Genomic DNA, 12,550 nt, shown 5'->3' with positions numbered 1-12,550 from the left:
ACCCCCTGCCCCATACCCCCTGCCCCACATCCCCAGCCCCATACCCCCTACCCCACCTCCCCTGCCCCATACCCCCTGCCCCACCTCCCCTACCCCACATCCCCACCCCCTGCCCCATACCCCCTGCCCCTCATCCCCACCCCCACACCCCCTGCCCCACACCCTGTACCCCACATCCCCAGCCCCACACCCCCTGCCCCACACCCTGTTCCCCACATCCCCAGCCCCACATCCCCAGCCCCATACCCCCATACCCCACACCCCGTGCCCCACATCCCCAGCCCCACACCCCCCGTCATTCCCCCCCCATTTGCAGCGTGACGACCCCGTACAACGCGGACTTTGACGGCGACGAGATGAACCTGCACCTGCCGCAGTCGCTGGAGACGCGGGCGGAGATCCAGGAGCTCGCCATGGTGCCGCGCATGATCGTGACCCCGCAGGCCAACCGGCCCGTCATGGGCATCGTGCAGGACACGCTCACCGCCGTGCGCAAGTTCACCAAGAGGGACGTCTTCCTGCAGCGGGTATGGGGCGCTATGGGGCGCTATGGGGTGGATATGGGGCTCTATGGGGTGGCTATGGGTGCTCACCGCCGTGCGCAAGTTCACCAAGAGGGACGTCTTCCTACAGAGGGTATGGGGCGCTATGGGGCGCTGTGGGGCGGCTATGGGGTGATGGAGTGTCTATGGGGTGGATATGGGGCTCTATGGGGTGGCTATGGGTGCTCACCGCCGTGCGCAAGTTCACCAAGAGGGACGTCTTCCTCCAGAGGGTACGCAGCTATGGGGCGCTATGGGGCACTATGGGGCAGCTATGGGGTGCTATGGGGTGATGGAGTGGCTGTGGGGTGGATATGGGGCTCTATGGGGTGGCTATGGGTGCTCACCGCCGTGCGCAAGTTCACCAAGAGGGACGTCTTCCTGCAGCGGGTATGGCACTTATGGGGCGCTATGGGGTGCTATGGGGTGGATATGGGGCTCTATGGGGTGGCTATGGGTGCTCACCGCCGTGCGCAAGTTCACCAAGAGGGACGTCTTCCTACAGAGGGTATGGCACTTATGGGGCGCTATGGGGTGCTATGGGGTGGATATGGGGCTCTATGGGGTGGCTATGGGTGCTCACCGCCGTGCGCAAGTTCACCAAGAGGGACGTCTTCCTCCAGAGGGTATGGCACTTATGGGGCGCTGTGGGGTGCTATGGGGTGGCTATGGGGTGGATATGGGGCGCTATGGGGCGCTATGGGGCAGCTATGGGGTGCTATGGGGTGGCTATGGGTGCTCACCGCCGTGCGCAAGTTCACCAAGAGGGACGTCTTCCTACAGAGGGTACGCGGCTATGGGGCGATGTGGGGTGCTATGGGGCGGCTATGGGGTGATGGAGTGGCTGTGGGGTGGCTATGGGGCTCTATGGGGTGGCTATGGGTGCTCACCGCCGTGCGCAAGTTCACCAAGAGGGACGTCTTCCTGCAGCGGGTATGGCACTTATGGGGCGCTATGGGGCGCTATGGGGCAGCTATGGGGCGCTATGGGGCGCTATGGGGTGATGGAGTGGCTATGGGGTGGCTATGGGTGCTCACCGCCGTGCGCAAGTTCACCAAGAGGGACGTCTTCCTGCAGCGGGTATGGGGCGATGTGGGGCGCTATGGGGTGGATATGGGGTGCTATGGGGTGGCTATGGGGCTCTATGGGGTGGCTATGGGTGGCTATGGGTGCTCACCGCCGTGCGCAAGTTCACCAAGAGGGACGTCTTCCTGCAGAGGGTATGGGGCGCTATGGGGCGCTATGGGGTGATGGAGTGGCTATGGGGTGGATATGGGGAGCTATGGGGTGATGGAGTGGCTATGGGGTGGATATGGGGCTCTATGGGGTGGCTATGGGTGCTCACCGCCGTGCGCAAGTTCACCAAGAGGGACGTCTTCCTGCAGAGGGTATGGCACTTATGGGGCGCTATGGGGCGCTATGGGGTGATGGAGTGGCTATGGGGTGGATATGGGGCTCTATGGGGTGGCTATGGGTGCTCACCGCCGTGCACAAGTTCACCAAGAGGGACGTCTTCCTCCAGAGGGTATGGGGCGCTATGGGGCGCTATGGGGTGATGGAGTGGCTGTGGGGTGGCTATGCGGAGCTATGGGGTGATGGAGTGGCTATGGGGTGGATATGGGGCGCTATGGGGTGATGGAGTGGCTATGGGGTGGCTATGGGTGCTCACCGCCGTGCGCAAGTTCACCAAGAGGGACGTCTTCCTGCAGAGGGTATGGCACTTATGGGGCGCTATGGGGTGGATATGGGGTGATGGAGTGGCTATGGGGTGGATATGGGTGGCTATGGGTGCTCACCGCCGTGCGCAAGTTCACCAAGAGGGACGTCTTCCTCCAGAGGGTATGGCACTTATGGGGTGCTATGGGGCGCTATGGGGCAGCTATGGGGTGGATATGGGGTGGATATGGGGAGCTATGGGGTGATGGAGTGGCTGTGAGGTGGATATGGGGCTCTATGGGGTGGCTATGGGTGCTCACCGCCGTGCGCAAGTTCACCAAGAGGGACGTCTTCCTGCAGCGGGTATGGGGCGATGTGGGGCGCTATGGGGTGATGGAGTGTCTATGCGGCTCTATGGGGTGGATATGGGGCTCTATGGGGGGGCTATGGGCGCTCACCGCCGTGCGCAAGTTCACCAAGAGGGACGTCTTCCTCCAGAGGGTATGGGGCGCTATGGGGTGGATATGGGGCTCTATGGGGTGGCTATGGGGCTCTATGGGGGGGCTGTGGGTGCTCACCGCTGTGCGCAAGTTCACCAAGAGGGACGTCTTCCTCCAGCGGGTATGGGGCGCTATGGGGCGCTATGGGGTGCTATGGGGTGATGGAGTGGCTGTGGGGTGATGGAGTGGCTATGGGGTGGATATGGGGCTCTATGGGTGCTCACCGCCGTGCGCAAGTTCACCAAGAGGGACGTCTTCCTGCAGAGGGTATGGGGCGCTATGGGGCGCTATGGGGTGATGGAGTGTCTATGCGGCTCTATGGGGTGGATATGGGGCTCTATGGGGTGGCTATGGGTGCTCACCGCCGTGCGCAAGTTCACCAAGAGGGACGTCTTCCTGCAGCGGGTATGGGGCGCTATGGGGTGCTATGGGGCAGCTATGGGGCGATGTGGGGTGATGGAGTGGCTGTGGGGTGGCTATGGGTGCTCACCGCCGTGCGCAAGTTCACCAAGAGGGACGTCTTCCTCCAGAGGGTATGGCACTTATGGGGCGATGTGGGGCGCTATGGGGCGCTATGGGGTGATGGAGTGGCTATGGGGTGGCTATGGGGCTCTATGGGGTGGCTATGGGTGCTCACCGCCGTGCGCAAGTTCACCAAGAGGGACGTCTTCCTCCAGCGGGTATGGGGCGCTATGGGGCAGCTATGGGGTGATGGAGTGGCTATGGGGTGATGGAGTGTCTGTGGGGTGATGGAGTGGCTATGGGGTGGATATGGGGCTCTATGGGTGGCTATGGGTGCTCACCGCCGTGCGCAAGTTCACCAAGAGGGACGTCTTCCTGCAGAGGGTATGGGGCGCTATGGGGCGCTATGGGGTGATGGAGTGGCTATGGGGTGGATATGGGGAGCTATGGGGTGATGGAGTGGCTATGGGGTGGATATGGGGCTCTATGGGGTGGCTATGGGTGCTCACCGCCGTGCGCAAGTTCACCAAGAGGGACGTCTTCCTGCAGAGGGTATGGGGCGATGTGGGGCGCTATGGGGTGATGGAGTGTCTGTGGGGTGGCTATGGGTGCTCACCGCCGTGCACAAGTTCACCAAGAGGGACGTCTTCCTACAGCGGGTATGGGGCGCTATGGGGCGATGTGGGGTGGATACAGGGCTCTATGGGGTGATGGAGTGTCTATGCGGCTCTATGGGGTGGATATGGGGCTCTATGGGGTGGCTATGGGTGCTCACCGCCGTGCGCAAGTTCACCAAGAGGGACGTCTTCCTGCAGCGGGTATGGGGCGCTATGGGGTGCTGTGGGGTGATGGAGTGGCTGTGGGGCTCTATGAGGTGGATATGGGGCTCTATGGGGCTGATGGACAGGAAGGTTCCCCACTGGGCTGCCCTATGGGGTCTCCTTGATACCCAAGGGTCTCCATGGGTCCCCGAGTCCCGCTGTGGGTCACTGGCTGCCCCCCTTTGCCCCACACCTCTGCCCCACACCTCCGCCCCACACCTCTGCCCCACACCTCTGCCCCACATGTCTGCCCCATAGGGTGAGGTGATGAACCTGCTCATGTTCCTGTCCACGTGGGACGGGAAGGTGCCCCAACCCGCCATGGGTCACTGCCCCACACCTCTGCCCCACACCTCCCGCCCCACACCTCCGCCCCACACGTCTGCCCCATAGGGCGAGGTGATGAACCTGCTCATGTTCCTGTCCACGTGGGACGGGAAGGTGCCCCAACCCGCTGTGGGTCACTGCCCCACACGTCTGCCCCACACCTCTGCCCCACACGTCTGCCCCATAGGGCGAGGTGATGAACCTGCTCATGTTCCTGTCCACGTGGGACGGGAAGGTGCCCCAACCCGCCGTGGGTCTCTGCCCCACACCTCCGCCCCACACCTCTGCCCCACACCTCTGCCCCACACCTCCGCCCCACACCTCTGCCCCACACCTCCGCCCCACACCTCCGCCCCACACCTCTGCCCCACACCTCCGCCCCACGCCTCCTGCCCCACACGTCTGCCCCATAGGGCGAGGTGATGAACCTGCTCATGTTCCTGTCCACGTGGGACGGGAAGGTGCCCCAACCCGCCGTGGGTCACTGCCCCACACCTCTGCCCCACACGTGTGCCCCACACCTCCGCCCCACACCTCCGCCCCACACGTCTGCCCCATAGGGCGAGGTGATGAACCTGCTCATGTTCCTGTCCACGTGGGACGGGAAGGTGCCCCAACCCGCCATGGGTCACTGCCCCACACCTCTGCCCCACACCTCCGCCCCACACCTCCTGCCCCACACCTCCTGCCCCACACCTCCGCCCCACACGTCTGCCCCATAGGGCGAGGTGATGAACCTGCTCATGTTCCTGTCCACGTGGGACGGGAAGGTGCCCCAACCCGCCGTGGGTCACTGCCCCACACCTCCGCCCCACACCTCCGCCCCACATGTCTGCCCCACATGTGTGCCCCATAGGGCGAGGTGATGAACCTGCTCATGTTCCTGTCCACGTGGGACGGGAAGGTGCCCCAACCCGCCGTGGGTCACTGCCCCACACCTCCGCCCCACACCTCCGCCCCACATGTCTGCCCCACATGTGTGCCCCATAGGGCGAGGTGATGAACCTGCTCATGTTCCTGTCCACGTGGGACGGGAAGGTGCCCCAACCCGCCGTGGGTCACTGCCCCACACCTCCGCCCCACACCTCCGCCCCACATGTCTGCCCCACATGTGTGCCCCATAGGGCGAGGTGATGAACCTGCTCATGTTCCTGTCCACGTGGGACGGGAAGGTGCCCCAACCCGCCGTGGGTCACTGCCCCACACCTCCGCCCCACACCTCCCGCCCCACACCTCCGCCCCACACGTCTGCCCCATAGGGCGAGGTGATGAACCTGCTCATGTTCCTGTCCACGTGGGACGGGAAGGTGCCCCAACCCGCCGTGGGTCACTGCCCCACACCTCCGCCCCACACCTCTGCCCCACACCTCCGCCCCACACCTCCACCCCACACGTCTGCCCCACACCTCCTGCCCCACACCTCCGCCCCACACCTCCACCCCACACCTCCCGCCCCACACCTCCGCCCCACACCTCCTGCCCCACACCTCCGCCCCACACGTCTGCCCCATAGGGCGAGGTGATGAACCTGCTCATGTTCCTGTCCACGTGGGACGGGAAGGTGCCCCAACCCGCTGTGGGTCACTGCCCCACACCTCCGCCCCACATGTCTGCCCCACACCTCTGCCCCACACGTCTGCCCCATAGGGCGAGGTGATGAACCTGCTCATGTTCCTGTCCACGTGGGACGGGAAGGTGCCCCAACCTGCCGTGGGTCACTGCCCCACACCTCTGCCCCACACGTCTGCCCCACACGTCTGCCCCATAGGGCGAGGTGATGAACCTGCTCATGTTCCTGTCCACGTGGGACGGGAAGGTGCCCCAACCCGCCGTGGGTCACTGCCCCACACCTCCGCCCCACACCTCCTGCCCCACACATCCGCCCCACACCTCCACCCCACACGTCTGCCCCATAGGGCGAGGTGATGAACCTGCTCATGTTCCTGTCCACGTGGGACGGGAAGGTGCCCCAACCCGCCGTGGGTCACTGCCCCACACCTCCACCCCACACCTCCGCCCCACACCTCTGCCCCACACCTCCGCCCCACACCTCCGCCCCACACCTCCGCCCCACACGTCTGCCCCATAGGGCGAGGTGATGAACCTGCTCATGTTCCTGTCCACGTGGGACGGGAAGGTGCCCCAACCCGCCGTGGGTCACTGCCCCACACCTCCCGCCCCACACCTCCGCCCCACACGTCTGCCCCATAGGGCGAGGTGATGAACCTGCTCATGTTCCTGTCCACGTGGGACGGGAAGGTGCCCCAACCCGCTGTGGGTCACTGCCCCACACCTCTGCCCCACACCTCCGCCCCACACCTCCTGCCCCACACCTCTGCCCCACACCTCCTGCCCCACACCTCCGCCCCACACCTCTGCCCCACATGTCTGCCCCATAGGGCGAGGTGATGAACCTGCTCATGTTCCTGTCCACGTGGGACGGGAAGGTGCCCCAACCCGCCGTGGGTCACTGCCCCACACCTCTGCCCCACACCTCTGCCCCACACCTCCCGCCCCACATGTCTGCCCCATAGGGCGAGGTGATGAACCTGCTCATGTTCCTGTCCACGTGGGACGGGAAGGTGCCCCAACCCGCCGTGGGTCACTGCCCCACACCTCCGCCCCACACCTCTGCCCCACACGTGTGCCCCATAGGGCGAGGTGATGAACCTGCTCATGTTCCTGTCCACGTGGGACGGGAAGGTGCCCCAACCCGCCGTGGGTCACTGCCCCACACCTCCGCCCCACACCTCCGCCCCACACGTCTGCCCCATAGGGCGAGGTGATGAACCTGCTCATGTTCCTGTCCACGTGGGACGGGAAGGTGCCCCAACCCGCCGTGGGTCACTGCCCCACACCTCTGCCCCACACCTCCGCCCCACATGTGTGCCCCATAGGGCGAGGTGATGAACCTGCTCATGTTCCTGTCCACGTGGGACGGGAAGGTGCCCCAACCCGCTGTGGGTCACTGCCCCACACCTCCGCCCCACATGTCTGCCCCACACCTCTGCCCCACACGTCTGCCCCATAGGGCGAGGTGATGAACCTGCTCATGTTCCTGTCCACGTGGGACGGGAAGGTGCCCCAACCCGCCGTGGGTCACTGCCCCACACCTCCGCCCCACACCTCCTGCCCCACACATCCGCCCCACACCTCCACCCCACACGTCTGCCCCATAGGGCGAGGTGATGAACCTGCTCATGTTCCTGTCCACGTGGGACGGGAAGGTGCCCCAACCCGCCGTGGGTCACTGCCCCACACCTCCGCCCCACACCTCCTGCCCCACACATCCGCCCCACACCTCCACCCCACACGTCTGCCCCATAGGGCGAGGTGATGAACCTGCTCATGTTCCTGTCCACGTGGGACGGGAAGGTGCCCCAACCCGCCGTGGGTCACTGCCCCACACCTCCGCCCCACACCTCTGCCCCACACGTCTGCCCCATAGGGCGAGGTGATGAACCTGCTCATGTTCCTGTCCACGTGGGACGGGAAGGTGCCCCAACCCGCCGTGGGTCACTGCCCCACACCTCCCGCCCCACACCTCTGCCCCACACCTCTGCCCCACACCTCCGCCCCACACCTCCGCCCCACACGTCTGCCCCACACCTCTGCCCCACACCTCTGCCCCACACCTCTGCCCCACACCTCTGCCCCACACCTCTGCCCCACACCTCTGCCCCACACCTCTGCCCCACATCTCCGCCCCACACGTCTGCCCCATAGGGCGAGGTGATGAACCTGCTCATGTTCCTGTCCACGTGGGACGGGAAGGTGCCCCAACCCGCCGTGCTCAAGCCCCGCGCCCTATGGACCGGGAAACAAATCTTCTCGCTCATCATCCCCGGGCACATCAACTGCATCCGGACCCACAGCACCCACCCCGACGACGAGGACAGTGGGCCCTACAAGCACATCTCACCCGGGGACACCAAGGTTAGGGGGCAGGATGTGGGGTGGGGATGTGGGGTGGGGATGTGGGGCAGGCCCTACAAGCACATCTCACCCGGGGACACCAAGGTTAGGGGGCGGGATGTGGGGCAGGATGTGGGGCAGATGTGGGGTGGGGGGGCCCTACAAGCACATCTCACCCGGGGACACCAAGGTTAGGGGGCAGGATGTGGGGTGGGGATGTGGGGTGGGGATGTGGGGCAGGCCCTACAAGCACATCTCACCCGGGGACACCAAGGTTAGGGGGCGGGATGTGGGGCAGGATGTGGGGCAGATGTGGGGTGGGGCAGGCCCTACAAGCACATCTCACCCGGGGACACCAAGGTTAGGGGGCGGGATGTGGGGTGGGGATGTGGGGCGGGCCCTACAAGCACATCTCACCCGGGGACACCAAGGTTAGGGGGTGGGATGTGGGGCGGGATGTGGGGTGGGGATGTGTGGGGTGGGATGTGGGGCGGGCCCTACAAGCACATCTCACCTGGGGACACAAAGGTTAGGGGGCGGGATGTGGGGTGGGCCTTACAAGCACATCTCACCCGGGGACACAAAGGTTCGGGGGCAGAATGGGGATGTGGGGCGGATGTGGGGCGGGCCCTACAAGCACATCTCACCCAGGGACACCAAGGTTAGGGGGCGGGATGTGGGGTGGGATGTGGGGTGTGGGATGTGGGGCGGGCCCTACAAGCACATCTCACCTGGGGACACAAAGGTTAGGGGGCAGAACAGGGGTGTGGGGATGTGGGGCGGATGTGGGGTGGGCCCTACAAGCACATCTCACCCGGGGACACCGAGGTTGGGGGGCAGAACGGGGGTGTGGGGGGGGTCTGAAGGGGTTCAGTGGCCCTGGGGGTGCTGAGGGTGCTGGGTGCCACCCATGGGTGCTGTGTGTGCCATGTGTCACCCATGGGTGCTGTGGGTGCCATGTGTCACCCATGGGTGCTATGTGTGCCGTGTGTCACCCATGGGTGCTATGTGTGCCGTGTGTCACCCATGGGTGCTGTGTGTGCCATGTGTCACCCATGGGTGCTATGTGTGCCGTGTGTCACCCCTGGGTGCTGTGGGTGCTATGGGTGCTGTGGGTGCTATGGGTGCCATGTGTGCCGAGTGTCACCCATGGATGCTGTGGGTGCTACCCATAGGTGCTGTGTGTGCTGTGTGTCACCCGTGGGTGCCATGTGTGCCATGGGTGCTGGGTGCCACCCATGGGTGCCCTGGGTGCCATGTGTCACCCCTGGGTGCCGTGTGTGCTATGGGTGCCATGTGTCACCCCTGGGTGCTATGGGTGCCGTGTGTCACCCCTGGGTGCTGTGGGTGCTATGGGTGCCATGTGTCACCCCTGGGTGCTATGGGTGCCATGTGTCACCCTGGGTGCTGTGTGTGCTATGGGTGCCATGTGTCACCCCTGGGTGCTATGGGTGCTATTTATGGGTGCTGTATGTGCTATGGGTGCCGTGTGTCACCCCGGGTGCTGTGTGTGCTATGGGTGCCATGTGTCACCCCTGGGTGCCGTGTGTGCTGTGTGTCACCCATGGGTGCTGTGTGTGCCGTGTGTCACCCATGGGTGCTGTGTGTGCCGTGTGTCACCCATGGGTGCTGTGTGTGCTGTGTGTCACCTGTGGGTGCCGTGTGTGCTGTGTGTCACCCGTGTGTGCCGTGTGTCACCCCTGGGTGCTATGGGTGCCATGTGTCACCCCTGGGTGCTGTGTGTGCTGTGTGTCACCCATGGGTGCTGTGTGTGCTGTGTGTCACCCATGGGTGCTGTGTGTGCTGTGTGTCACCCCTGGGTGCTGTGTGTGCTGTGTGTCACCCCTGGGTGCTGTGTGTGCTGTGTGTCACCCGTGGGTGCTATGGGTGCCATGTGTCACCCCTGGGTGCTGTGTGTGCTGTGTGTCACCCGTGGGTGCTGTGTGTGCTGTGTGTCACCCATGGGTGCTGTGTGTCACCTGTGGGTGCCATGTGTGCTGTGTGTCACCCCTGGGTGCTATGGGTGCCATGTGTCACCCCTGGGTGCTGTGTGTGCTGTGTGTCACCCCTGGGTGCTGTGTGTGCTGTGTGTCACCCGTGGGTGCTGTGTGTGCTGTGTGTCACCCATGGGTGCTGTGTGTCACCTGTGGGTGCCATGTGTGCTGTGTGTCACCCCTGGGTGCTATGGGTGCCATGTGTCACCCCTGGGTGCTGTGGGTGCTATGGGTGCCATGTGTCACCCCTGGGTGCTATGGCTGCCGTGTGTCACCCATGGGTGCTGTGTGTGCTGTGTGTCACCCATGGGTGCTGTGGGTGCCGTGGGTGCCATGTGTCACCCCTGGGTGCTGTGAGTGCCATGTGTGCCGTGTGTCACCCATGGGTGCTGTGTGTGCTGGGTGCTACCCATGGGTGCTGTGGGTGCCATGTGTGCTGTGTGTCACCCCTGGGTGCTGTGGGTGCTATGGGTGCCGTGTGTCACCCATGGGTGCTATGGGTGCTGTGTGTCACCCCTGTGTCACCCCTGTGTGCCATGGGTGCCCCCGCAGGTGATCGTGGAGAACGGGGAGCTCATCATGGGCATCCTGTGCAAGAAGTCCCTGGGGACGTCGGCCGGGTCCCTGGTGCACATCTCCTACCTGGAGATGGGCCACGACACCACGCGCCTCTTCTACAGCAACATCCAGACCGTCATCAACAACTGGCTCCTCATCGAGGGTCAGCGCCGGGCACCGGGCATGGGGGGGACATGGGGAGCAATGGGGTGATGGGGGTAATGGGGGTGATGGGGGTGAGGGGGACATGGGGGTGATGGGGACGTGGGGGTGATGGGGAGCAATGGGGTGATGGGGGTGATGGGGATAATGGGGGTGATGGGGACATGGGGGGCAATGGGGGTGTTGGGGACGTGGGGGGTGATGGGGAGCAATGGAGTGATGGGGACATGGGGGGTGATGGGGACGTGGGGGTGATGGGGGGTGATGGGGACATGGGGGCTGAGTGGGATATGGGGGGCAATGGAGGCAATGGGGGTGATGGGGACATGGGGGGTGATGGGGGTGGTGGGGGGCAATGGGAGCATGGGGGGTGATGGGGGGAATGGGGAGATGGGGGTGATGTGGGTGATGAGGACATGGGGGGTGGTGAGGACGTGGAGGGTGATGGGGACATGGGGGTGATGGGGACATGGGGGTGATGGGGGGCAATGGGGACGTGGGGCTGATGGAGACAATGGGGGTGATGGGGACATGGGGGGCAATGAGGGACATGGGGGGTGATGGAGTTAATGGGGGGAAAGGGGGAATGGGTTTAATGGAGCATTGGGGACATGGGGGCCAGGGGGTGCTGTGGGGTTAATGGGGACGTGGGGGGCAATGGGGGTAATGGGGACATGGGGGTCAATGGGGGGCAATGGGGGGTAATGGGGATATGGGGCCAGTGTGGGGCAATGGGGCCAATGGGGGCCAATGAGTGCTATGGGGGCAATGGGGATATGGGGGGCAATGGGGACATAGGGTCCTCAGAGGGGTCTGAGATCCCATTTGGGGTGGGCCCCATGGACATGGGGGTCTCTGGACCCCCTTTAGGGTGCACCCCATAGACCTGGGGGTCTCTGGACCCCATTTGGGGTGCACCCCATAGACATGGGGGTCTATGGGCCCCATTTGTGGTGCACCCCATAGACCTGGGGGTCTCTGGACCCCATTTAGGGTGCACCCCATGGACATGGGGGTCTCTGGACCCCATTTAGGGTGCACCCCATAGACATGGGTGTCTCTGGACCCCATTTAGGGTGCACCCCATAGACCTGGGGGTCTCTGGATCCCATTTAGGGTGCACCCCATAGACCTGGGGGTCTCTGGACCCCATTTAGGGTGCACCCCATAGACCTGGGGGTCTCTGGACCTCATTTAGGGTGCACCCCATAGACCTGGGGGTCTCTGGACCCCATTTAGGGTGCACCCCATAGACCTGGGGGTCTTGGCCCCCCATTTGGGGTGCACCCCATGGATCTGGGGGTCTCTGGACCCCATTTAGGGTGCACCCCATGGACATGGGGGTCTCTGGACCCACTGGGCGCCCCACTGACCCCCGTGCCCCCCATGTCTAGGGCACACCATCGGCATTGGGGACTCCATCGCCGACGCCAAAACCTACCAGGACATCCAGAACACCATCAAGAAGGCCAAGCAGGACGTCATTGAGGTGGGGCATGGGTGCTGCTGGGTGCCTATGGGTGCTGAGGGTCCCTATGGGTGCTGCTGGGTCCCCATGGGTGCTGCTGGGTGCCTATGGGTGCTGCTGGCTTCCTATGGGTGCTGAGGGTCCT

The 12,550-nt window shown here is 64.3% G+C and overlaps 1 protein-coding gene across 1 annotated transcript; it reads left to right on the top strand.

The window, feature by feature from the left end:
• Positions 1-310: 310 nt before the first annotated feature.
• Positions 311-12,426, top strand: LOC134160232 (DNA-directed RNA polymerase II subunit RPB1-like; the record flags this gene model as incomplete). Its single annotated transcript, XM_062612036.1, has 4 exons — positions 311-527; positions 8,035-8,244; positions 10,770-10,938; positions 12,332-12,426. Coding segments are annotated over exons 1-4 (645 nt in total), but the record flags the coding sequence as incomplete, so codon positions are not given.
• Between the last annotated feature and the right edge of the window lie 124 nt (positions 12,427-12,550).

The sequence above is a fragment of the Pezoporus occidentalis genome, unplaced genomic scaffold, assembly GCF_034315485.1.
Source record: "Pezoporus occidentalis ecotype Australia unplaced genomic scaffold, CSIRO_AGI_Poc_V1 ctg1589, whole genome shotgun sequence".
Lineage (NCBI taxonomy): Eukaryota > Metazoa > Chordata > Aves > Psittaciformes > Psittacidae > Pezoporus > Pezoporus occidentalis.
The sequence above is the reverse complement of the archived record's forward strand: the minus strand, read 5'-3'. Positions and strand labels throughout refer to the sequence as shown.